The 26,114-nt window shown below is 64.0% G+C and overlaps 1 protein-coding gene across 4 annotated transcripts in view; it reads left to right on the forward strand.

The window, feature by feature from the left end:
- Positions 1-26,114, forward strand: part of LOC136303749 (cyclic AMP-dependent transcription factor ATF-7) — a 53,641-nt gene that overhangs the window by 23,634 nt on the left and 3,893 nt on the right. For 3 of the 4 annotated variants that reach the window (XM_066207355.1, XM_066207356.1, XM_066207357.1), the window contains 9 exons: positions 10,436-10,532; positions 13,453-13,571; positions 16,748-16,882; positions 18,304-18,461; positions 19,553-19,652; positions 20,565-20,678; positions 20,902-21,048; positions 23,916-24,117; positions 24,561-24,669. In XM_066207355.1, the coding sequence (XP_066063452.1) occupies positions 10,436-10,532; positions 13,453-13,571; positions 16,748-16,882; positions 18,304-18,461; positions 19,553-19,652; positions 20,565-20,678; positions 20,902-21,048; positions 23,916-24,117; positions 24,561-24,669 (1,181 nt within the window). The remainder of the gene's footprint in view (positions 1-10,435; positions 10,533-13,452; positions 13,572-16,747; positions 16,883-18,303; positions 18,462-19,552; positions 19,653-20,564; positions 20,679-20,901; positions 21,049-23,915; positions 24,118-24,560; positions 24,670-26,114) is intronic. The other variant, XM_066207358.1, reaches the window with a different exon arrangement.

The raw sequence follows: 26,114 nt of genomic DNA on the forward strand, positions 1-26,114 counted from the left end.
ACGAAAACACCTCTGGGGCTTTTCCTGAAGGATCAGAGCCCGGGCCGAGCTCAGACATCCCCCGAGGGCGGCGGGGTCAGCCCGGGGCTGACTTTGGGCCAAAGCGCGCTCCCGGTGAGCGGCGGAAAAGCGAATGTCGGGGTGGGAGCGGTGAGCCGGGCTCGGGCTCATCCCGCCCCTCTCGAGCCTCCCTAAATCTCGTTGAGCACCTGCCTGGGCGCCGCGCCTTCCCCGCGCTCGGCCCAGCTGTCGTGCTCAACCGATTCCTTTTTTTTTTTTTCTTGGTTTTATTTTTTTTATACGCCGGATTAAAACAATAAAAACATTAAAGTCCTAAAATTCCCGCCGGGAGTGAAGACGCAGACAGCGCAGAGCGGTGCGAGCCGGGGCCGGGCTCTGCGGCAGCGCACAAAGAGCTGCGGGAGGAGCCGGGCCGGGCCGGGCCGGCTGCCCTCGGGGCACGGCCGGAGAATTCCCCGCTGCCCTCGGGATTGATAAAAAACGGGATTTTATAAACCGCGGCCGCGGCTCGAGGCGGGGCTGGGTGGGCAGGGTGGGGTTTGCGGTCACCGGAATGATCGCCAGGAATTCCGAGCGGCTGCCGAAACCCCTTCGGTGCCGGCGGCGGGCCGGGGGGCAGCGGCTCCGTCTGAAAATCCTTGGGTTTGTGAGAATTAACACCCAGAGGAGCGGTTTGGGTGATCCAAGGCTGGGCTGGAAGGAGCCGATGATCCCGCGGTGGCTTTTCCCTCCCCTTCCCTGGTGTTGTGAGGCTCCTGCCTCACCTGCTGCCCCCTGGCACCTGCAGAGTCCCTGGGGAGCTGATCCCGGTGCCCTGGAGCGCCGGGAATGCCGGGGATTTGGGAATGAGCCCCTCCCGGTGCCCTGCAGTGCCCAGGATGCAGGAGTGAGGTTTTCCCAGTCCCTTCCCAGTGGCCAGCACTCAGCCCCGAGCTCTCCCTGCCCTGCAGCACCACTGCAGTTCCCTGCTCCCCCTGCTCCCGAGCCACCCTGCTCGTCCCCAGCGCCGGGAATTGGGGAATTGTCCCCAGCTCGAGGCCCTGGGGCTGGGCTGGGCCATTCCTGCCCGCGGTTCGGTGCTGGAGCCTCTCCTGCCTCTCCTTGCCGGGGCTCGGGGGTGCTGCTGCAGAGCCCCCGCGTCCGCAGAGCTCCCGAGGGGAATTTCAATGCCTCCTGCTCCGTGCGAGGTTTTATTACCCGCAGCCCGAAGCGTGGGCAGGACAAACGGCTCGGGCCCCGGTGGGATGGGGTTTTGGTGACCTTGGCTTTGTGTTTCCACATCACCGAACCAGCTCCTGGCCGTGGGATGTGGGGGAAGCTGCTGGGAAAGGTTTTCCGGGCGCTCCGGGGTTTTTATGTGCTCGGTTCCATCAGGGGCTGCAGGTGGGAGGGTTTGGGGTGGCCAGGACGTGATCTGGGAGCAGATCTGGCAGGCTCCAGCTCTCCCTGGGAATTCTGTGGGGATCGTGTCAGCGTTTGCTCCCCGAGCCTGATCTCGGGGAAAAACGGGATAAAGGCCACAAAAACCTGGCCCCACGGCTGGGGGAGCTGAGCAGCTCCTGAAAACCCACTGCAGGCGGCTCGGGGGGCAGAAGGAGGGAAGCAGGAGCTGCGGGATGGAGTCGGGCACGGGAGTGTGCTGGGAGGAATCATAAATCTCCGGGGAGAAGAGGGTCACTGAGAACCTCATCAGGGTGGGAGCAGCAGCTCCACGTTAATGTGCCCATAAATCCCCGTTCCGATAAAACAGGTGGCTCTTCCGAGAGGCAAAAAGAGGCAAACGCCGAGTTTTTTTTTTTTTTGCTGCTACTGCTGCTGCTGCTGCTGCTCTCCTTTTTTAAAAGCTTTAATTACCGCAGTGCTGACAGGCTGGGCGCAGGCAGGAGCCGGGAATGCGGCTGGATGTGGGAAGCAGGGGCAGGGAAGGAGGGAAGGGGAGCTGCAGGTTGGCCCAAAGCTCCGGGGAAAACACAAAATCCAGTTTTTATACCGGGACCGAGGGGAGGGCGCCGGTGGGAGATTCCTGCTGCCGGGAATGGGGAAGGTGAAGGGAACTGCAGGGTGGGAGTTGGAGCTCTGGGAAAGCTCTGGGAGCTCCGTGGGCAGGGAGGGGTGAAGGGCAGGGCTCGTCCCATGGGAGTGGGCAGGGCCCTGGCCTGGGACACCTCCGGGACAAAACACCCACATCTTCCCTGGGGTCTCTGCAGCTCGTCCCCAAAGTACCCACCGATGTCAGTTTGCCCCCCTGTTTTGTCCCTGTGCCCCCGGTGATCTCCCACCCTTCAGCAATCCCCCCTCCCCATTTCTGGGTTGTTTTCAACCCCTGGGTCTGCCCTTCGCTGCAGCTTTTTCCCTCCGTGCCACCGTGAAAGGGGACAAACCCCTCGGAGCGGCTCGAATTCTCTTTGCGTTTGACCCGCTGCCCTTCCCAGGCAGCTGCTGCTGCTGCCGGAGCTTCCCCAGGAGATAAATCCACAAAAACCCCTTTTCCAGGCGATAAAGCCATCACGGAGGCTCGCACTCCCGTCAGCGGGCGGGCACATTCCCAATACCGCGCTGAATTGAAGGAAATCGCCATTCCAGGGCCTTAAAAAGCCGAATGGGGCCGTGGCATCCTCTGTGTGATTGTGGGGCCGTCCCAAGGTCAAGGCTGAGCCGCCGCGGTGCTTCCCGTCGGCACGGCACGGCCCGGCACGGCCCGGTCCCCTTGCAGGGCCAACCCCTTTGTTTTAGGGCTGGGTTTAGGGTCGTTTTGGGGAGATCTGAGACGATGGTGAGTGGGGGGTGGTGTGGCAGCGACCTGAGCCCCCCTCAGCAGCCCTGGGGAGTGGGAAGGGGCTGCACTGGCCCGAGGAGCTGCCGGAGTCCCCCTGCCCAGCACGGCCTCCCTGGGGCTCTCCCCGGGGAAAATGCGGGAAGGAGCTGCTCCCACAGCCCCACCGCAGCCCCTCGTCCTGTCACACGTGTCCCAGACCCACCAGAGGCGTCCCCAGCCCGGCCTCTGGCTGCCGTCTGCCTCAGTTTCCCTTTCCCCAGGTGCGTGGGCTGCAGGGCTCTGCCCCCAGCCCGGATCCCCACGGAATTCCGGGCCTGGCAGGGGCTGGAGCAGGGGCTGGAGCAGCTCCTCCCGGGTCCCTGCTGCTGCCAGAGCCTCTCCCGGCCCTGGCCCCGCTCCAGAGGCGTTTCCTGAGCCCTCCCAGGGCACGGAGGGGCGGCAAACCCATCGGGCGCAGCTCGGGTTGAGTTATTTTTACACTTCGTTCTTGTTTCAGGGCAGGGACCGAGCTTCCCGTTTTGCTTGCACTCCATCAGCCCTCCCCTGTTGGTTTGTTGGTTTGCTGGGGGATAAAACTTTGGGAGAAGCTCCCGGATTATTCCTTCAGGAGCCGCCGGGTGGCCAGGGCAGGGCGGTGACACCGGGTGACAGCAGAGGGGGCAGGGGACGGCAGCATGGAGGGGGATTTGATTTTACTGGCTTTTTTCCTCTTTTTTTGCCTTTGTGTTCTACCAGCAGCCCCGGGGGTTCACGATTCTCTCTCCACACGTGCAGTGCCCCCCGAAAACCCAGCAGCAGCCGCGTAATTCCCAGTAACTCCTGATTTTCCTCCTGCCAGGCCGTGCAACTGCTGGCCCGGCCGCCCTTTGCCCTGGGGCAGGAGCTCCGCTCGTCCCGCGCCTTCCCCTGGGTCCGCTCCGGAGCTCTGCGGGCGGGAGGAGAGCGCGGAGCTCCCGCTGGCTCCGGGCGGGGCCAGGGCCGGAATTGCCTTTGTTGGCCTCGGTCCGTGCCCGGCGGCTCCGCAGCCGCTGGAGGATGGAGCCTGTTCCCGTTTTATGGCGCTGTCTGCCGCGGGAGCCGAGGATTGATGGCTCGCCAAGGTCACCCCGCGGAGCCGCCGGGCCCGAGCCGGGCGGGCCCGCGATTCACACCGGGGCCGGACCGGGGGATGAGCCGGACCGGGGCCGCGATTCACACCGGGGCCGGACCGGGGGATGAGCCGGACCGGGGCCGCGATTCACACCGGGGCCGGACCGGGGGATGAGCCGGACCGGGGCCGCGATTCACACCGGGGCCGGACCGGGGGATGAGCCGGACCGGGGCCGCGATTCACACCGGGGCCGGACCGGGGCCGCGGTTCACACCGGGGCCGGACCGGGGGATGAGCCAGACCGGGGCCGCGATTCACACCGGGGCCGGACCGGGGGATGAGCCAGACCGGGGCCGCGATTCACACCGGGGCCGGACCGGGGGATGAGCCGGACCGGGGCCGCGATTCACACCGGGGCCGGACCGGGGCCGCGATTCACACCGGGGCCGGACCGGGGGATGAGCCGGACCGGGGCCGCGGTTCACACCGGGGCCGGACCGGGGGATGAGCCAGACCGGGGCCGCGATTCACACCGGGGCCGGACCGGGGGATGAGCCGGACCGGGGCCGCGATTCACACCGGGGCCGGACCGGGGCCGCGATTCACACCGGGGCCGGACCGGGGGATGAGCCGGACCGGGGCCGCGGTTCACACCGGGGCCGGACCGGGGGATGAGCCAGACCGGGGCCGGACCGGGGGATGAGCCAGACCGGGGCCGCGGTTCACACCGGGGCCGGACCGGGGGATGAGCCGGACCGGGGCCGCGATTCACACCGGGGCCGGACCGGGGGATGAGCCAGACCGGGGCCGCGATTCACACCGGGGCCGGACCGGGGCCGCGATTCACACCGGGGCCGGACCGGGGGATGAGCCAGACTGGGGCCGCGATTCACACCGGGGCCGGACCGGGGCCGCGATTCACACCGGGGCCGGACCGGGGGATGCTCCGGAGCCGCCGGCGCTGCCGCGGCCGCTCCTCCCCTCGCTCCCGCCGTTAATTACCGCGGGGACTCTCCCCTCGGCTCCTGCGGCAGCGCTAATTAACAGCCGGCTGTTAATCACCCGCGCTGGGATGGAAGGGAAGCCGGGATTTCGGGATGCTGCGGAGCGCGGGGATCCGTTCCCTGCGTGGTTTGGGGATCCATTCCCTGGGATGGATCCGTCCCAGCGGGTTTAGGGGTCTGTTCCGTGGGATGGATCCATCCCATGGGGTTTTGGGCATCCATTCTGTGGGATGGATCCATCCTGCTGAGTTTTGGGGATCCATCTGTTCCCTAGGATGGATCCATCCCCCCGAGCCCTGTCGGTGCTGTAGGAAATCCCCGCTGCTCTCTCGAGGTGGAGATCCAGGAGCCCCGGACCTGGCGTGTCCATCCCAGCTCTCTCTCGTGTCTGCTCCCCCATCGGCTCTGCCTGGGGAGATTTCACCGAAATTCAAGGGGAAAATTAAAAAAAAAAAAGGGGACGTGGAATGCGGAGTTGGTGGAGAATTCTGCCCGGACGTCCTTGGCTCCTCACGTACTCAGCCAGATGGTTCCTTGCCCCCCCTGCCCAAACACCTGCATTCCAGGAGGGGCCTGTGCCTGAGAAGCCCTTTGGGAAGAGCGGAGCCATAGAAATGTAAATTAAATTATTTACCTACTCCCAGTTAAACGCTCTGCCCTTCTGGCCAAGGAGGATGGCGATGGGACCGGGAGGGCTCCAGCACCCGCCTTGCTCTTTGTGTAAACTGCGGGGAACTTCGGGGAGCACCTGGGAAAGAAAAACAATCCTCTGAGCAAACGAGAAAGGGGAACAAAATCCCAGTTTTGGTGCTTTGCACAGTGCTCTGTGGGGCTGCTGGGCCGGGGATTCCTCGCCCGGCTCTGCCCAGAGTTTCATTATTATTCTGATTCCTCCCTTTTTTTCTTTTTTTTTAATCACAGGGAAGGACCCGGAATCAATCACGGGGCGGGAGGGAGCAGCGTTTTAAAGGGCAAGGCAGAGACACGGGGTCCCTGGAGCCGCCGGAGCCAAAAAGAACATTTCAGGGATTAAATGTCGCCGCAGTTTTAGCTGGGGGCAGCTGCAGGGCGGGGGGAAATGGCTCAAAACGCCCCCGGGGCTCCTTCCCTGGAGCCGGCAGGGATCCTCGGCTCGGGAAAGGCTCGGGCTGCCCGGGGTTTTGCACCCCGGTGTGGAGCAGGATCTGCGGCAGAGCCGCCGGGAGCGGAGCAGAGCAGAGCTCTGGAGTCGCCTCTCCCAGCCTTTCCTCTCCTCCAGCTTTCCCCTGGATTGTGGAGCACGGCCCCGCGCGGCTCCCGCTCTGGTTTTCCTTCCTGAGCCGATCCTTCCCCCCTTCTCCTCCATCCCCCGTCAGCACCGGCGTCGGGAGCCTTCCAGGAGCGCTCGGTGACCTCGGTGCCACCGTGGGAAACAACCCCGCGGCGGCCCCGAGCTCCTCTGTGCCCTGCCGGGACCCCCGGCGCCCCGCGGCCCCCACACCTTTGCCCCGTGTCTCCTGTGGGCGCTGGAACGGGACGAGCTGTCCGTGGGGCGTTGGGTTCCCCCAAACCGAGGCGTCCTTGCGGCGCCCCCCTCCTCCCGAGTCCCCCTTTCCCCTGGGAACGGGCCCGGGATAATTGCCGGGGCCCCCCCGGCCTGTGCTGCCGTGAATCACTGGGAATCGCTCGGAATCGGGGCACTTTAGGCACATTAGCGAATTAATCCGTGCAGACAGGGAGGGAATTATCGCGGCATTGCTCAGCTGGGACACGGGGACCGAGCCAGCAGCGGGGTCACGTCACTCACCCGGGGACAGCCGCCCTGTCCCCTGGCCGTGGGGACACCCTGAGCCCCCCTGAGCCCCCCGAGCTCCCCATAGCCACCCTGAGCCCCCCTGAGCCCCCCTGCGCTGTGCCCAGCGAGCAGAGAGCCGCTGTGCAGCCTGGCCCCGGGCTGGGAACGTCTGGAAGTGGACAGGGAATGTCTCTGCGGCCTGGCAATCCACCAGTCCGAGGATGGGGTGTGCCAGGAGGTCCGAACCCCCCCCGGGCCGCGGCCTCGCCCCCATCGAGGGCGCGTTGGGTTCTGGAGGTGACACCCCGACCCAAAGGGCGGCAGCGCTGAAAGGCGGCGACTCGGGGCTCAGCTCCTGCTCGCCCTGCACCGTCTGCCCCCCGCACCCAGTGCAGCCTCCTGCTGCTCCCTCCCGTGTCCCTGTCACCACGGTGTCCCCATGGGGAGGGCCACCCCAGAGCAGCCTCCCGTGTCCCTGTCACCACGGTGTCCCCATGGGGAGGGCCACCCCAGAGCAGCCTCCCGTGTCCCTGTCACCACGGTGTCCCCGTGGGGAGGGCCACCCCAGAGCAGCCTCCCGTGTCCCTGTCACCACGGTGTCCCCATGGGGAGGGCCACCCCAGAGCAGCCTCCCGTGTCCCTGTCACCACGGTGTCCCCGTGGGCACGGTGACCCCGGGGCTGGCTGCTGCTGCTTCCTCCTGTGTCCCTGTGCTCACGCATGTCCCTGTCACCATGGTGAGTCCAGCCCCGTGACCAGGGTGTCTCCAATGACCAGGGTGTCCCTGTGACCACGGTGTCTCCAGCCCCGTGACCAGGGTGGCTCCTGTCACCACGGTGTCTCCTGTGACCACGGTGTCTCCAGCCCCGTGACCAGGGTGTCCCTGTCACCACGGTGTCTCCTGTGACCACGGTGTCTCCAGCCCCGTGACCAGGGTGTCCCTGCCACCACGGTGTCTCCAGTGCGAGTCACGGTCGGAGCAGCGGCCCAGGCTCCCCTGGCGCTGACAGCTCGTTAATTCCGCTCGTTAATTCCGCCCGTGATGAGCGCGGGGAGGCGGCGCTGGCTGCCGGCCCCGGCCCGGCTGCTCCGCGGGGAGCTGGGGCCGGGCAGCGGCTCCGCGCTGGGCTCTGGGCAGGACCCGCGAGGTTAGAACTGAAATCCTCCTGCCGCAGGATCCGCCATCCTGGGCGCGCCCCCGAGCCCGCTCTGCACCGAACACGGCTTCTCCGAACCCCAGGAGACCCCCTGGGCCGTCAGCCCCTCGTTCCCCGTGCCGTGCCTGTGGATCTGCCGGAGGATTCCCCTCCTGCCGGCCCGGGGCTCCGCTGGGAGCCCTGTCTGCCCTTAAATCGCGATTTCTCAGGAGCCCGTTTGTCGCTGGGGCTGTCCCAGGGACCAGCCCGGGCCCTCGGGGAGGGAAAAGCCGAATTTGGGGCTGCAGGAGGCGGCTCCAGCCCGGGGGAACCCCGGGGGCCGGCAGCGCGCTCGCCCTGCCGCTGTCCCTCGCCCCAAAGACTTTACAGCCAACATCTTCTTTTTAATTCCGACACCCGCAAAATAGCAGCTGAAATAACCCCGCTGTATGTCAGCTGCTGATGGAAGGAGATTAAATATTAAAGCCAGTGCTGTGGCTTTAACTCATTCCATTTTTTTCCCTATTCTTCGCCCCCTCCTCTCCCCCCTCTGCTTCCCCTCTCCGTGTAAAATGACATGATTTAGAGCCCAAGTGCCAGACTCAGCCTCTGGGTTTCGGCGTTTGGAAATGTGTGCAGAAAGATATATTGTGTCTGTGAGCATTTCTGCGCAGGGAAGGAGAGAGCTCCCGAGCTGTGAGCCCACATAAAGATGTTAAATAGAGCTGTAACGCGCGCCCGCCGCACCCAAAGTGCCGGGGAAAAAAAATAAAAAATTAGGGGGGAAAAAAATCCGGCAATGAAGGAAAATGAAAGATTAAAATAAACCTGGCGTTGGCGAGGCCGGGCTGGGGCTGGTGGGAGAGACACGACCCTGCTCTGCACCTCTTCCCTCCCTGACCTCAAAATCCCGTTCCTTTAGCACAAAACGGAGGCGGGAGAATTGGGAATTTTCCTGTTTTTCTTCCATCTCAGGTGTTCGGATTCCCGACGCCGCCCGCCTGCTGAATATTCATCCCAGCCCCTCCACTCGGCACAAACCCCGCGTTTGCTTCCCTCGGTTCGCCCGTCCCGCCGGGGTCCCACCACGGGCAGCCAAATTCCGTTCACCCAGGGGTTTGGGGCCAGACCCGTGGAGGATGTGGGGAAGATTGGGTGAAGATGTGGGTGAAGATGTGGGTGAAGATGTGGGGAAGATTGGGTGAAGTTGTGGGTGAAGTTCTGGGTGTCCCTTGCCCCGCAGGGCGCGGAACCAGCGATTCTCCCTCCACTCTCCCTGGCTCTCCCTTTCCTTCCCTTTGTTCGGGAGCGTTTCGGGGCCGGGATCTGTGAAAGCTCCGTGCACAAAAAGGGTTTGTGGCCAGGCTGGAGCACCGGGAGCTGCGGGGAGGAAAAAAAAACCCCCAGATCAGGCAGATTTTGGCCGAACCGTCGAGAAATTTTATTTGGGGTTTATTTAAGGTTTAGTTACGGAGCGGAGCTGGGAGAGACTGGGGTTCAGTCTCTTCCTGGAGTTCCACAGGCAGAAAAACCTCTTGGCTTTTCTCCCAGCAGCTCTGATTTCTCTAAATTCAGCAGCTGCCAGAGCACCTTGTGAGCAGTGAGGGGCTCTGTGTGCAGCCCCCTCATCCCTGAGCCCAGGGGAAGGGGCTGGGGCGGCTGGACCCACGTCTTGGTGTCCCCTGGCACTGAGGGAGTGTCCCCTGCCACTGATGTCCCCCAGCAGCCAGGGATTACCCCCACCCCCGAGGGACTGTCCCCCTCCTCTGCCCAGCTCAGAAGGCGCAGATTGATTTGCTAAAGCAGCAGGGCCGTAAATAAACCCGTGGAAAGGCCCCGGGTGGGTGTCAGGCTCCAGCACCCCGCAGGAGCAGGTGGCCCCGGGTGGCTTTGGGGTGGGATGCCCGCGGGAGGGAGGGCAGGGGCAGGAATGCGCCGCTGCTGCTGCTCTGCTGCTGCTGCTGCAGCGTTTTTCTGGAAGCCGCCGGTGCTGCTGGATGCATAAAGGCGCTGCGGAGCCGTGCCCCGGCCCCGTTTGTCGCAGTCTATTAGGAGAGACGCAATCCATCCTGGGCTTTATGGGGCTGTGCTTTAACCCCGTCCCTGCCTGCTCCCCGCTCCTCTCCCTGCCTTTGTCTGCCTGTGGCGGCCCCAAAGGCAGCCCCACAGCCCTCGGGCGGGGTTTTACCCTCCCAGAAGGATGGGGCTGCTCCTGCAGCTCTCCCCGCAGGTGGAATTTCGCTGGGGGTGGGAGATGCTCCCCCTCCGTCCTCGCTCCGTAAAAACTCCGGAGCTGAACCTGCAGGCAGGGCTGGCTCTGCCTCACCCCACTGCAGAGAAGTTGCCCCCAACTGCCCCGAATTCCCCGTGTCCTCAGCCAGCAATAAAGGGGGAGTTCTGGAGTTCGGAATTTCCGTGCCTGGCTCCATCACCTAAAGCCCAGATTATTGAAAACCCTTGCCCCCCACCATCCAGAACTGCATCAAAAGGCGTTTCCCTTTCCCCCCTTTCGGGCTCCCCCAGCCCTGCCCCGTCCTCGCCCCGCAGCCGCCTCTCCCCCCTCGCCCGCCGCAGGACGGGCCCGTAAAACACAGAGCCCATTTATTCCCCATTTTCTAAATTGTTTCGTTTCAGAGGTTCACAAACGAGGACCACCTGGCGGTTCATAAACACAAGCACGAGATGACATTGAAATTCGGCCCCGCTCGCACCGACTCCGTCATCATCGCAGGTATGTGCCCGGCCAGCGCCCCGCAAGATTGATGCCAGGGACCAGATGCACTGCAAAACCCATAAAACCTCCTGTGATCTGCATTTAATCAGGGCAAAAGCAAAGCCAGAGCCTTCCAAGTTCTTTCCTTTTTCTTTTTTTTATGGTAGTATCAGATTTTGTGGGGTTTGGGGGGGTTTTTTTCTTTAATTTTTTTTTTAAATTTTTTTTTTTTAAGCTCTCGCCCTTTTTTTATTAAAGGCTGTAGGATTTATGGCCAGAAGGGCTTTCACGTCTCTGCGTGTGCTTTGAGGACGATGAAGCAAACCTGACAGAGCAGCTTCCCCTCTCAGCCCAGGTGTCAATTTTCCCGAGCTTTTAGGAAGCTGCAGTTAATAAATTAAAGGCCCATCAAGGGCTCAGAGCCCCAGCCAGGAGCTCCCACAGCACCTGGGCCCCGCAGCCTCTGTGGAACTGGGGGGCTGACACCCAGGGGGCTGCTCTGGGGTAGAACTCAAAAATCCCAAATGAACCCGATTTATCCCTGGCCAGTTTGGGGCCAGCTGAACCCCCCAAAACCAATTTATCCCTGGCCAGTTTGGGGCCAGCTAAACCCCAAACAAACCAATTTATCCCTGGCCAGTTTGAGACCAGCTAAACCCCAAACAAACCAATTTATCCCTGGCCAGTTTGGGACCAGCTGAACCCCCCAAAACCAATTTATCCCTGGCCAGTTTGGGGCCAGCTAAACCCCAAACAAACCAATTTATCCCTGGCCAGTTTGGGACCAGCTGAACCCCCCAAAACCAATTTATCCCTGGCCAGTTTGGGGCCAGCTAAACCCCAAACAAACCAATTTATCCCTGGCCAGTTTGGGGCCAGCTAAACCCCAAACAAACCAATTTATCCCTGGCCAGTTTGAGACCAGCTAAACCCCAAACAAACCAATTTATCCCTGGCCAGTTTGGGACCAGCTGAACCCCCCAAAACCAATTTATCCCTGGCCAGTTTGGGGCCAGCTAAACCCCAAACAAACCAATTTATCCCTGGCCAGTTTGGGACCAGCTGAACCCCCCAAAACCAATTTATCCCTGGCCAGTTTGGGGCCAGCTAAACCCCAAACAAACCAATTTATCCCTGGCCAGTTTGGGGCCAGCTAAACCCCAAACAAACCAATTTATCCCTGGCCAGTTTGGGGCCAGCTAAACCCCAAACAAACCAATTTATCCCTGGCCAGTTTGGGGCCAGCTAAACCCCAAACAAACCAATTTATCCCTGGCCAGTTCAGGGCCAGCTAAACCCCAAACAAACCAATTTATCCCTGGCCAGTTTGGGACCAGCTGAACCCCCCAAAACCAATTTATCCCTGGCCAGTTTGGGGCCAGCTAAACCCCAAACAAACCAATTTATCCCTGGCCAGTTTGGGACCAGCTGAACCCCCCAAAACCAATTTATCCCTGGCCAGTTTGGGGCCAGCTAAACCCCAAACAAACCAATTTATCCCTGGCCAGTTTGGGGCCAGCTAAACCCCAAACAAACCAATTTATCCCTGGCCAGTTTGGGGCCAGCTAAACCCCAAACAAACCAATTTATCCCTGGCCAGTTTGGGGCCAGCTAAACCCCAAACAAACCAATTTATCCCTGGCCAGTTCAGGGCCAGCTAAACCCCAAACAAACCAATTTATCCCTGGCCAGTTTGGGACCAGCTGAACCCCCCCAAACCTGTCACTGCCTGACACAGCCTGGGGGGTGTGAGGGCTGTAAAACCCTGCTGGCTGTGAGCGCTGGAATTCCATCCGTGCCGGGGTTTTTCCAGGCACCATTTTGTCTCTGGGATTTCTCCCGAGGCCGTGGGGCAGGGCAGGACCCGGCTGAATGAGGAGGGTGACAAGGAGCCCCTGTGGCAGCAGGAACGGGGTTTTTATGGGAACGGGCGCCCGTGGGGCAGGGCAGCGGCCGCGGTGGGCACTGGGGCAGGGCAGGGGCACGCAGGGGCCGGGCTTTGTTTGTGGAAATCTCTGCGGCTCGGGAGGGCAATGCCGAGCACAGAACGATCCCAGAAGAGCCCTGAGAGCTGTTAAAGCCCTGGAAAAACAACCTCCTGCGGAGAGATTTGGTTGATGGAGTTGCTGGATTTTATGGATTGGGATCTGGGGGGAAGCAAAGGGCGCCCAGAGGGGGATTTTGCTTCGGTGGCAAACGCAGCAGAGAGCGGGTGTGGAGTGGGGCTGGATCGTCCCAGGGATGCTCTTTGTGCTGGAAAATCCCGGTGTTTTCCTGCGGGATGCATCCCTTGGTGTGATTCCCGGCGGAGTTGGAGGCTGGCCGGAGCAGGGAGGTTTCCTGGTCCTTTTATGGGCCGGGTGATGGCCAGACAGGCCAGATGTGTTCGTGTGGGGGAGAATCCCACTGGGAGGGCTGGACGGGGAACGGGATGGGAATGGGAATGGCTGCCACAGGGAGGGGAGCATTCCCAGGGAGTCCTCCCGGGACTGGGAATGGCTCCGGGATCCGGGGGTCAGGAGCATTCCCAGGGAACGGATTTGGGATTGGGAATGGCCCCGGGATTGGGAATGGCCCTGGGATCCGGGGCTGGCACAGGGAGGGGGAGGCTCTGCCCGGCCCTGGGGCCGCTCCCTTCAGCCGCTCTCCCCTCTCATCGCTCGCTGTGTTTGTGATTTCAGCGAGATCAAACTCCCGATTTTCCCTCCTTGTGCAGCTGAGGACGGGAATTCCTCAGAAATCCTCTTGCCCCAAGGATTATTTCTTCAGACACCCGAGGAGCAAAGCCAGCAAGACATGCCTGTCCCGTTCCCAAGTGTCACCTGCCGTCCCCGGGGCGGCACACACGCTCCCGGGCCCGCAGGGAAGGCCTGCGGTGGGTAAAATGCCGTTTTCTGGCCTCTCCCTGACCAGTTCTCCCTGTTCCCACCCGAACCAGACCAGACTCCGACGCCGACCCGGTTCCTGAAGAACTGCGAGGAGGTGGGACTCTTCAACGAGCTGGCCAGCTCCTTCGAGCACGAGTTCAAGAAGGCTGCTGAGGACGATGAGAAAAAGGCAAGAAGGGGCTGTGGCTGCCCTGGGGCCGGGGGGCCGGGGCCGCTCCTGGGGGAGGCGCAGGCCCTGGGCTGGGCTCTGCCGCCGCGGGGGGGTCTTGGTTTTGTAACTCGGGTGACTTTGGCTGCTTTCCCCGCTGATCCCGGGCCCGCAGAGCGCCGAGTTAACGGTTTATCATTCCTCTGGCTTTTCACGTCCTAAAAAAGGGGGGGAAATAGAGAGGGGGAGCGCCCAAAAGACCCCAGACCTCGGGAAGGAGCTGCAGGACGCCGGGCTGGGAGCACAAAGCCCCGGAGGGGCCGGAGCAGGGCAGGGACCGCAGCTTTCCCCGGAGAAGAGCAGCTTTCCCTAACAAAGAGCTCTCCGCTCCGCCAGCGCCATCGATCCAGGCTGCCCCCGCAGCCCGGCGAGCGCCAGGGGCTGAAGGACAACGGGATCTCATCAGAAAGCAGCTAATTAAGGACATTTCCAGCCCCCCGCCCCCTCCCCTGCCTCGGCGGGCTCGGAGCAGCAGCAGATGCGTGCCGGGCTCTCAGCCTGGCACATACATTTACTAAATTGATGTATGTCCGTACATACGCTCGCAGTCAGCGGCGCTGCTCGGAAATAAACTGCGGGAGCCGAGCCGCGTAAATCTTCCCGAGATGGGGAACGGAGGAATTCAGAATTAAAACTGAAACCTGGCTTCCCACCCGCTCCCCCCCGCGCCAATAACAGGCTCTTTAAACCGAAATTGATCTCTCTCATTGGTATGCGGCTGCTGCAAAGGCTCCTGCCCTTTGTTCTGCGAGCGGCAGCGGGGAAGGGGCTGCGGGAAGGAGGATTTTCACGTTTTCACATTTTCACGTTTTCACATTTTCATGTTTTCACATTTTCGCGTTCTCGCACCTGGAATGGCCGAGCAGCCCCGGGGAGACCACCCAGGCCCGGGCTGTCCCAGCCCCGCAGCCCCGGGGCTGTGCTCCTGGGATTGCCTTTGGGGTGGCTCGGCCTAAAACATTCCTCAGAAATGATTCCGAAATGCTCCTTGCGCCTGGAGCTCGGCGGGCGCCGCTTTTGGGAGAAGGATTCCCCCCCCGAGCCGCCGTCCGGGCCGCGGTCACTGCCCGGAGCTGGGCGTGCAGCCCCCAGAGCCGCCTTGGTCCTCCCCTGTGCAAGGGTGGTCTCGCACCAGCGCCGGTAATTAAAAACACCGGCTAAAGTCAAGCTTCCCCCGAGGCGCTTGAAGCGGTTTGAAACTTCCCTGCGTGTTAATCCCGGCTCTTCGTGGTCCCCGCGGCAGCGCCTGTGCTCTGACAGGGCAGGTAAATGGTTATTGCTGCACCTACCGCCAGCAAAACCGCCCGGGGGAACCCGCCAGGGGCCGAGCCGGGGCTGCGTCCCCCCAAAGACACCCTGAACTGGGGCTGCGTCCCCCAAAAACACCCTGAACTGGGGCTGTGTCCCCCAAAAAACACCCTGAACTGGGGCTGCGTCCCCCCAAAAACACCCTGAACTGGGGCTGCGTCCCCCCAAAGACACCCTGAACTGGGGCTGCGTCCCCCCAAAAACACCCTGAACTGGGGCTGCGTCCCCCCAAAAACACCCTGAACTGGGGCTGCGTCCCCCCAAAAACACCCTGAACTGGGGCTGCATCCCCCCAAAGACACCCTGAACTGGGGCTGCGTCCCCCCAAAAACACCCTGAACTGGGGCTGCGTCCCCCCAAAGACACCCTGAACTGGGGCTGCGTCCCCCCAAAGACACCCTGAACTGGGGCTGTGTCCCCCAAAAAACACCCTGAACTGGGGCTGCGTCCCCCCAAAGACACCCTGAACTGGGGCTGCGTCCCCCCAAAAACACCCTGAACTGGGGCTGCGTCCCCCCAAAGACACCCTGAACTGGGGCTGCGTCCCCCCAAAAACACCCCGAACTGAGGGGCTGGAGCCTCACTCTGCTCTAAACCATCCACGTCTACCCCTTTAGTGCTGGGATGGATGGAGCAGGAATGGAACTGGGATGGATGGACGGATGGATGGATGGATGGAGCAGGGATGGAACTGGGATGGATGGATGGATGGATGGATGGATGGATGGACAGATGGATGGAGCAGGAATGGAACTGGGATGGATGGATGGATGGATGGATGGATGGATGGATGGATGGACAGATGGATGGAGCAGGAATGGAACTGGGATGGATGGATGGATGGATGGATGGATGGATGGATGGATGGATGGATGGACGGATGGACGGACAGATGGAGCAGGAGTGGAACAGGGAGGGATGCAGACCAGGCTGCACAAGCAGAGCTGTCAGGGCTGATTTCGGGATGGTTTCCCTTGCCTGCACAGGAGGAGGGACCAGGTGATCTGCAAGGTGTGGAGCAGATCCTTGCTCTGCTGCTCCCTCCAGGGCTGGGACGGGGACAGTTGTCCCCTCACCTTGCTGTCCCCTCACCTTGCTGTCCCCCCACCTTGCTGTCCCCCCACCTTGCTGTCCCCCTGGCCCTCGTTAACTGGTTCCACTGGGGCGCGTGGCTCTGCTGGATCCCAGGGTGGTGGCAAGTGGCCAAGTCCAGGCATATGGTTGGGTTTTATTTTAATGGGGCGCTCATAGATATTTAATAACTTGCATGGCTCTTTGTTTGCTTTTGATAATCGGGTAATAAAATAATTCAGGCTGATTTATACAATGTTTTACAGCTCTTCTGTGAACGAAAGCGCCTCCTGTAACTCGCAGGCATTTGGCTTGGGTACCTGTTCTCCTTAGCGGGGCCCTTTTCATCCCAAGGAACCATAATAACAGCCCGTGGAGAAGTCGTGTGTGTTACTGAGAACCCACAAACTGCTGCCATCTGGGGCTGCCTGTTGTTCCTGGGCCTCCACCTCCGTTTGGCCAGGGCTGGAGCAGCCCCGCTCTCTGCCTCGGGCTCCCAGATGCTGCTTCAGTACAAATAAATAATAATAATTTGGCAAGAGCTGGGAGCCGGGGCCTGTTCCTCGGGGAGCAGCCCAACGTTTCGAGCATTTCGCAGACAATGCGAGCTGATCGTCCTTTCAGGGCTGATTTTCCTTTCAGGGTTGATCATCCTTTCAGGGTTGATTTTCCTTTCAGGGCTGATTTTCCTTTCAGGGCTGATTTTCCTTTCAGGGTTGATTTTCCTTTCCCGGCTGATTGTCCTTTCCCTCCTGCAGAGCTCCGGGGCCCTGGACATGTCCCTGCCCTCCACCCCTGACATCAAGATCAAGGAGGAGGAGCCGGTGGAGGTGGACTCGTCCCCGCCCGACAGCCCCGCGTCCCGGCCGCGCTCACCCCAGCGCAAGGACAAGGTGGGGCTGTCCCCTTGGGCTGGGGCTGTCCCCACGGGCTGGGGCTGTCCCCATGGGCTGGGGCTGTCCCCATGGGCTGGGGCTGTCCCCTCGGGCTGGGGCTGTCCCCTTGGGCTGGGGCTGTCCCCATGGGCTGGGGCTGTCCCCTCGGGCTGGGGCTGTCCCCTCGGGCTGGGGCTGTCCCCACGGGCTGGGGCTGTCCCCATGGGCTGGGGCTGTCCCCATGGGCTGGGGCTGTCCCCATGGGCTGGGGCTGTCCCCTCGGGCTGGGGCTGTCCCCATGGGCTGGGGCTGTCCCCTCGGGCTGGGGCTGTCCCCTCGGGCTGGGGCTGGGGCTGTCCCCATGGGCTGGGGCTGTCCCCATGGGCTGGGGCTGTCCCCTCGGGCTGGGGCTGTCCCCATGGGCTGGGGCTGTCCCCTCGGGCTGGGGCTGTCCCCATGGGCTGGGGCTGTCCCCATGGGCTGGGGCTGTCCCCATGGGCTGGGGCTGTCCCCTCGGGCTGGGGCTGTCCCCTCGGGCTGGGGCTGTCCCCACGGGCTGGGGCTGTCCCCTCGGGCTGGGGCTGGGGCTGTCCCCATGGGCTGGGGCTGTCCCCATGGGCTGGGGCTGTCCCCTCGGGCTGGGGCTGTCCCCATGGGCTGGGGCTGTCCCCACGGGCTGGGGCTGTCCCCACGGGCTGGGGCTGTCCCCACGGGCTGGGGCTGTCCCCTCGGGCTGGGGCTGTCCCCTCGGGCTGGGGCTGTCCCCATGGGCTGGGGCTGTCCCCACGGGCTGGGGCTGTCCCCACGGGCTGGGGCTGTCCCCTCGGGCTGGGGCTGTCCCCTCGGGCTGGGGCTGTCCCCATGGGCTGGGGCTGTCCCCACGGGCTGGGGCTGTCCCTTTGCCGTGTGGGGCTGAGCTGTGGGGCCGAGGCCTGAGCTGGGCTCTTTTGGGGCCAGAGTTGGACCCTTTGAGGCCTGAGCTGAGCCTCTGAAGGGGCAGACAGAGGGGCTGGAGATTCACCCCTTCCTAAAACATCCTGAATGGAGGGGCTGGAACTTCTAAAACACCCCCATGGAGGGGCTGGAGCTTCTAAATCACCCCATGGAGGGGCTGGAGCTTCTAAATCACCCCATGAAGGGGCTGGAGCTTCTAAATCACCCCATGGAGGGGCTGGAGCTTCTAAATCACCCCATGAAGGGGCTGGAGCTTCTAAATCACCCCATGGAGGGGCTGGAGCTTCTAAATCACCCCATGGAGGGGCTGGAGCTTCTAAATCACCCCCATGGAGGGGCTGGAGCTTTCCCCCTCCCCGTGTGCCGTGGGTGGTGGTCTCCCCTGGGTCTCTGTGTGGAGGCTCCTGGGTGTTTTGAGCCTGCCGGAGGAAGGGTCGTGGCAGTGATGCTGAGCCGCGATGCGCGTGGTGTGTTCTGCCCCGCAGGAGCTGCCCTCCAAGCCGCTGGTGCTCTCCACGCCCACGCCCACCATCGTGCGGCCGGGCTCGCTGCCGCTGCACCTGGGCTACGACCCCCTGCACCCCACCCTGCCGTCCCCCACCTCCGTCATCACCCAGGCTCCCCCGTCCAACAGGCAGCTGGGGTGAGTGCTGGGCCTTCCCTGGGGCAGGCGCTGGGGGCCAGGGGCCTCCCCTGGGCTCCGGGACCGCCGGGGCCGCCGGGGGCTGCTGACGCCGCGTCTGCCGCAGCGCGCCGCACGCCGGGTGGCGGCGCAGCAAGCGGGAGCTGATTGTCCTGGAGGGGGGAGACGAGGCAGAGCTCAGTGAAACGAGGCAAAGCTCACCGTGGGGAGAGATGAAAGCGCTCCCTGAGCTCGGCACGGCGCCTGGCAGAGCCCGGCGGTGCTGGGGAGCTCTGTGGGGCTGGAATGGCCCAGGGACTGTGTGGGGCTGGAATGGCTCAGGGATTGTCTGGGGCTGGAATGGCTCAGGGACTGTGTGGGGCTGGAATGGCCCAGGGACTGTGTGGGGCTGGAATGGCCCAGGGACTGTGTGGGGCTGGAATGGCTCAGGGATTGTCTGGGGCTGGAATGGCTCAGGGACTGTGTGGGGCTGGAATGGCCCAGGGACTGTGTGGGGCTGGAATGGCCCAGGGATTGTCTGGGGCTGCAGTGGCTCAGGGATTGTCTGAGGCTGCAGTGTCTCAGGGGTTTTCTGGGGCTGCAGTGGCTCCGGCTGTCCCAGGCAGGGTTTGGTCCCTCTCACGTGTCCCCAGAGCCGCCGGCCCTGCCTCGGGCCCATTTGCCGCGGCCGGTCCCCTGGTGCCCGCGGAGGCTGCGCTCCGAGCTCGGCCGGCCCTGCGCCGGGGAAGGAGCGGAGGGAGCAGGGGTCCCCCTGAGCCCCGGGGATGCCGGCCGCGCCCTGCCGGGCTGTCGGCAGCCTGGAGCTCCCGGGGAAGGAGCGGAGGGAGCAGGGGTCCCCCTGAGCCCCGGGGATGCCGGCCGCGTCCTGCCGGGCTGTCGGCAGCCTGGAGCTCCCGGGGAAGGAGCGGAGGGAGCAGGGTCCCCCTGAGCCCCGGGGATGCCGGCCGCGCCCTGCCGGGCTGTCGGCAGCCCGGAGCTCCCGGGGAAGGAGCGGAGGGAGCAGGGGTCCCCCTGAGCCCCGGGGATGCCGGCCGCGCCCTGCCGGGCTGTCGGCAGCCCGGAGAACCCTGCGGGGCTGTCTGTGTCCGCAGGTCCCCCACGGGCTCCCTCCCGCTCGTCGTGCAGCTCGCCAACGGCCAGACCATGCCCGTGCTGCCCGGGCCCGCCGTGCAGATGCCGTCTGTCATTTCGGTGAGAGAACCTTCCAGAACTCCTGCCCGGAGCGGGGACGGGCCCTCGCCGGTGCTGCTGTTCCCTCTGATCCTCCTGCTCCAGCCAGGCCGGGCTGCGGGGGGAGGAGGAGGAGGAGAGGGAGGCAGGGCAGCAGTGACGTGGGGATCGCTCCAGAGGGCCGTCAGTGGCTTTGGAGAAATCCGAGGCCGTGCCTGGACAGATGGCAGGCGGGGCTGGAGCCCCCAGGAGCTGCTGCCGTTTGGAGCAGCCGAGATTGCAGGGAACCATTGCAGGGAACGTGTCCGGCTGTGCTGCGCAGGAAATGACACCTGCAGCCCGGGCTGGGCTCTGCACAGCCCCACACGGAGATTTCCATGGGGCAGGGGCTCTGCACAGCCCCACACGGAGATTTCCATGGGGCAGGGGCTCTGCACAGCCCCACACGGAGATTTCCATGGGGCAGGGGCTCTGCACAGCCCCACACGGAGATTTCCATGGGGCAGGGGCTCTGCACAGCCCCACACAGAGCTCTCTGGTGGGGCACGGGAACTGTGGAACATCCTCACCCCTTCCCTCCCAATCTGTGGGCTTTGCTACCCAAAGAGGGGGTTAAAAACATTTCCAAATTCTTGCAAATTCTGGTTTTCCCTCCCTTTTCTGGAGGGAGAAAGCTCCAGAGGGGGCGCAGTGGCAGCTTTGCCCCAGAGGGGCTTTGGTGCCTTTCCTCTCATCCTTGCGCTGATGGGGAGGGGAAGGGGCTGCCCTGTCCCTGTGCTCCGTGCCGGGTGATCCCCAGCAGCCGCGGGTGACAGCGGCAGTGAGGGGTGGCTGGAGGGGAGGCATTGGTCAGGATTTACAGCCCTGCTCTGCCAGGGAGCTCCTGCAGAGCTGCTGCAGGTGCCAGCCCCGCTGTCCCCGCTGTCCCCGCAGCTGGCCCGGCCCGTGGCCATGGTGCCCAACATCCCCGGCATCCCCGGGCCCCCCATCAGCAGCAGCGGGTCCCTCTCGCCCTCAGGACTGGCAGCGCACTCCGAGGCCAAGATGGTGAGTGGTGGGGGGCTGGACACTGTCCCCTGGGCTGGACACTGTCCCCTTTGGGCAGGACACTGTCCCCTTTGGGCTGGGCACTGCTGTCCCTTTGGCCCAGCTGGGGACAGCTGTGGCTGGAGTCGTCTGCAGTGCCCATTGCCCGTGGGGTGGCCGCAGGGTGGCAGGGGCTGCCGAGAGCCCTGACAGCGCCTCAGGTGTCCCTCTTGCTCCCCGGCAGAGGCTGAAGGCCAGCCTGGCAGCGTCCTCCTCACTTAACGGCGGCGGGCTGGCGGCGGGCTCGGCCAGCAGCATGGTCAGCGCGCGGCCGGAGCAGAGCCAGATCCTGGTGCAGCACCCCGACGCCCCGTCCCCGGCCCAGCCACAGGTCAGTGCTGCTCTCCCTGCTCTCCCTGCTCTCCCTGCTGCCCCTGCTCTCCCTGCTCTCCCTGCTGCCCCTGCTCTCCCTGCTGTCCCTGCTCTCCCTGCTCTCCCTGCTCTCCCTGCTGCCCCTGCTCTCCCTGCTCTCCCTGCTGCCCCTGCTCTCCCTGCTCTCCCTGCTGCCCCTGCTCTCCCTGCTCTCCCTGCTGCCCCTGCTCTCCCTGCTGCCCCTGCTCTCCCTGCTCTCCCTGCTGCCCCTGCTCTCCCTGCTGCCCCTGCTCTCCCTGCTCTCCCTGCTGCCCCTGCTCTCCCTGCTCTCCCTGCTCTCCCTGCTCTCCCTGCTGCCCCTGCTCTCCCTGCTCTCCCTGCTCTCCCTGCTGCCCCTGCTCTCCCTGCTCTCCCTGCTCTCCCTGCTGCCCCTGCTGTCCCTGCTCTCCCTGCTGCCCCTGCTCTCCCTGCTCTCCCTGCTCTCCCTGCTGCCCCTGCTGTCCCTGCTCTCCCTGCTGCCCCTGCTCTCCCTGCTCTCCCTGCTCTCCCTGCTGCCCCTGCTGTCCCTGCTCTCCCTGCTGTCCCTGCTCTCCCTGCTGCCCCTGCTCTCCCTGCTCTCCCTGCTGCCCCTGCTCTCCCTGCTCTCCCTGCTGCCCCTGCTGTCCCTGCTCTCCCTGCTCTCCCTGCTCTCCCTGCTGTCCCTGCTCTCCCTGCTGCCCCTGCTCTCCCTGCTCTCCCTGCTGCCCCGGCTCTCCCTGCTCTCCCTGCTGTCCCTGCTCTCCCTGCTCTCCCTGCTCTCCCTGCTCTCCCTGCTCTCCCTGCTGCCCCTGCTGTCCGTGCTCTCCCTGCTGCCCCTGCTCTCCCTGCTCTCCCTGCTGCCCCTGCTCTCCCTGCTGTCCCTGCTCTCCCTGCTGCCCCTGCTGTCCCTGCTCTCCCTGCTGCCCCTGCTCTCCCTGCTCTCCCTGCTGCCCCTGCTCTCCCTGCTGTCCCTGCTCTCCCTGCTGCCCCTGCTGTCCCTGCTCTCCCTGCTCTCCCTGCTCTCCCTGCTCTCCCTGCTCTCCCTGCTCTCCCTGCTGTCCCTGCTCTCCCTGCTGCCCCTGCTCTCCCTGCTCTCCCTGCTCTCCCTGCTCTCCCTGCTCTCCCTGCTCTCCCTGCTCTCCCTGCTCTCCCTGCTGTCCCTGCTCTCCCTGCTGCCCCTGCTCTCCCTGCTGCCCCTGCTGTCCCTGCTCTCCCTGCTGCCCCTGCTCTCCCTGCTGTCCCTGCTCTCCCTGCTCTCCCTGCTCTCCCTGCTCTCCCTGCTCTCCCTGCTGTCCCTGCTCTCCCTGCTGTCCCTGCTCTCCCTGCTGTCCCTGCTGTCCCTGCTCTCCCTGCTCTCCCTGCTCTCCCTGCTCTCCCTGCTCTCCCTGCTCTCCCTGCTCTCCCTGCTCTCCCTGCTGTCCCTGCTCTCCCTGCTGTCCCTGCTCTCCCTGCTCTCCCTGCTCTCCCTGCTCTCCCTGCTGTCCCTGCTCTCCCTGCTCTCCCTGCTCTCCCTGCTCTCCCTGCTCTCCCTGCTCTCCCTGCTGTCCCTGCTCTCCCTGCTCTCCCTGCTGCCCCTGCTCTCCCTGCTCTCCCTGCTCTCCCTGCTCTCCCTGCTCTCCCTGCTGCCCCTGCTCTCCCTGCTGCCCCTGCTGTCCCTGCTGCCCCTGCTGTCCCTGCTCTCCCTGCTCTCCCTGCTCTCCCTGCTGCCCCTGCTGTCCGTGCTCTCCCTGCTGCCCCTGCTCTCCCTGCTCTCCCTGCTGCCCCTGCTCTCCCTGCTGTCCCTGCTCTCCCTGCTGCCCCTGCTCTCCCTGCTGTCCCTGCTCTCCCTGCTGCCCCTGCTGCCCCTGCTGTCCCTGCTGTCCCTGCTCTCCGTGCTCTCCCTGCTCTCCGTGCTCTCCCTGCTCTCCGTGCTCTCCCTGCAGCTCTCCAGGGCTGGGCAAGGAGCAGAAAACCTCGCCGCAGTCCTGCCCCCCTGCAGCGTGGGTTAACCCCGGGTTTGTGCAGGCACTCCCAGCCCTCCAGGCACCGTTGGTCTTCGTGCCGAGCTGTGGGCTTGGGAAGGGACATTTCCCCTCCCTCCTGCCCTCAGTTTTGGGGTTAGACGCTCCCCTCTCAGGCCATCAGCTCGGCTGGCTCCTGCCGGGCAGCCACGGCCAGCGGCGTGTGCCAGCGGCGTGTGCCAGCGGCGTGTGCCACGGCCACCTGCTCCTGCCGCCGATGGGCCTGCAGCACGTCATCTCCATCTGCTGCACGGGGCTGCATGGGGCTGCACGGGGCTGCACGGGGCTGCACGGGGCTGCACGGGGCTGCATGGGGCTGCACGGGGCTGCACGGGGCTGCATGGGGCTGCACGGGGCTGCATGGGGCTGCATGGGGCTGCACGGGGCTGCATGGGGCTGCACGGGGCTGCACGGGGCTGCATGGGGCTGCACGGGGCTGCATGGGGCTGCACGGAGGCCAGGGCTGCCCCTCACAGCCTGTGGGGCCAGGGCTGCCCCGCTGCCAGCTCTCGCTGCTTTCCCTTTGTTGTCCCCGGTAAAACCGGGACACACGCGGCCTTACCAAACCTTGTGTGCTGGGTTTCCTCCAGGAGCTTGTTTGGCTGAAAAGTCTGAGGGGAAAACGAATTTTTAGAGCAAATTACCTGCCCAAAAACGGGGATCTGCCGCTGCCCCGAGTAATGACAGTGCCTCGGGGCGGGACTGAGCTGCTGTGCTCTGGGTTGGCACTGGCTGTGCCCTGTCCCCGGTGCCCTGTCCCCTGTCCCCTGTCCCCTGTCCCCTGTCCCCAGTCCCCTGTGCCCTGTCCCTGTCCCCTGTCCCCTGTCCCTGTCCCCGGCCCTGCTGAGCCCGTCCCCGGTGCCCTCAGGTGTCCCCGGCCCAGCCCACGCCCAGCACGGGCGGCCGGCGCCGGCGTGCGGCCGACGAGGACCCGGACGAGCGGCGGCAGCGATTCCTGGAGCGGAACCGCGCGGCCGCCTCGCGCTGCCGCCAGAAGCGCAAGCTCTGGGTGTCCTCCCTGGAGAAGAAAGCCGAGGAGCTCACCAGCCAGAACATCCAGCTGAGCGTGAGTATGTAACCGGGGCCGGGCACGGCGCCCGGAGCTCACGCCGCTCCCCGCCCACCCTCAGCGCCCCGCACGGGCTCTGTGCCCTCCCCGCGGCCCCGGGCCGCGTCTCCGGGGGGCATTCGCCGTGCCCGTGCCCCTCCCCTGCCGCCGGGCTCCAGGCAGGTGACGCAGTCCCCGGGACCTGCTGCAGCCCACGCCGGGCTCCTTTCGTTCCCTTCCGAGGCCATTACACAAACTGTTTCCTTGGGCCGCGTTGGGGTGCAGCTGTCTGGGTCTCAGCTGCCTCCCCACACAGTTCCGAGGGATAATCTGACCAGACTTTTGGGTCAGATTAGGGTGCTCACAGCACAGGAAAGGACCGGGATGTCCCCAGGGGCTGGGGGGCACTGGCAGGAGGCTCAGGGCTGGTGGCAGGTGGACAGCCAGGTGTGCCTGTCCCCTCAGAACGAGGTGACGCTGCTGAGGAACGAGGTGGCTCAGCTGAAGCAGCTGCTGCTGGCCCACAAGGACTGCCCCGTCACGGCCCTGCAGAAGAAGACTCAGGGCTACCTGGGTGAGTGATGGAGCCTGGGCTGGCTCCGGGGCCGGGGGAGGGAGGGAATTGTCGCCTCCCTGTCGCCTCCCGGTCGCTGCGGTCACAGCACAGGGACGGAGCAGGGCGTGCACAAGGCCTGGGCTGCGAGGGACCCTCGAGGCCCCTCCCGGGCGCCCCAAAGCCCCGCCGATCCCCGAGGGCGTTCCTGCCGCTGTCCTGCTGAGGAGCGGCCCCCAGGTTGTCCCTTGGAGCCCTGGGGGGGCAGCTGGCAGTGGGGGCGGTGCCCAGGGCAGGGCTGTGTCCCTCTGTCCCCCTCTCCTTGCTCCCGGCAGCGAGCCGAGCCCTTGACAATCCGCTTGAAGCCCCAAATTTGCTGCTGCAGAGCAGAGGCAGAGTCAGGAGAGGCCAGACTCTCTCAATGACATCACAGGGCTCCATTGCTCATTCTCTGCAGTTCCCATCGAGCTGGCTCGGCTCACAAGTTAAAAAAAAAAACACAAAAAGGCTCTTTTTTATCTCCTTCCCTTTTTTTTTTTTTTTTAATGCTGCCTATTTCATTATAATCAACCCGGGAGCTAAACACGATCTGGGTCCTCCTGCCCTCCCTGCAATACCAATTCCAGGCTGCTGCGAGGCTTTGGGAGGACGTTGGAGTCCTCTAGTGTTCCTTGGAAAAACGGGAGGAGAGGCAGGGATGGATGAGCTGAGAGAAAGGAACGGGAAACTGCAAAATCCGAGGGAGAGAAAGGAAAAAAAAAAACCCTAAAAAAATGAAATTCCAGTGTCCTTGGGGCCCCTCCCTGGGATTCTGCCCTGCCTGGGGAGGCACAGGGCTGTGCTGGAGGGGGCTGGCACTGCCACCGGCGCCCCCTGAGCCTGGCCGAGCAGCCCCTGGCTGTCCCCACGTCCCGGCCCTGCGGAGGGGTGGGGGCTCCCTGGTTTGTTCCCTGCTCATCCCCAATTCCTGTCCCTGCTCCCCGCAGCAGCAGGAATTCATCGCACGTCCGAGCGCTAAAAATGAGATTCTCCCCCTCCCTCCCTCCCTCCCTCCCTCCCCTGTGCCCCTTTTTACGGCCGAGATTTGTGGCCAGGCAGGTCCTGGAACAAAGCCCCGGGGTCCCTGATGGAATTGCAGCTGCCTCTGGACACTCGGGAGGTTTATTTGCAGTTCCTTGTAAATCTCCCAGGGTTTGGGGTGCCGAGGGAGGATATTGCTCTGCTCGACCTTCCCCGAGCCCAGGCCAAGGTTTTCCCAGCGGAAGGCAGAAGGAAAACGGAGCCCGAGTCCATTTCCCAGAGCCCAGTGAGGTGTTAAACCCCAAATTTGATTTTTTCCCCGGTATTGGGGGTTTGTGTGGAGGGAGTAACCCAGCTCCTGCCTTTGTTTTGCCCTTCCAAAGGGAGGTGAGCCCATCCCACGTGGGATTTCCTCCCGGTACCTGTGGGTCCACAGGGCTCTGGGT

The sequence above is a fragment of the Chamaea fasciata genome, unplaced genomic scaffold (genome assembly GCF_029207755.1).
Source record: "Chamaea fasciata isolate MVZ Bird 193981 ecotype frontalis unplaced genomic scaffold, bChaFas1.0.hap1 SCAF_41, whole genome shotgun sequence".
Lineage (NCBI taxonomy): Eukaryota > Metazoa > Chordata > Aves > Passeriformes > Sylviidae > Chamaea > Chamaea fasciata.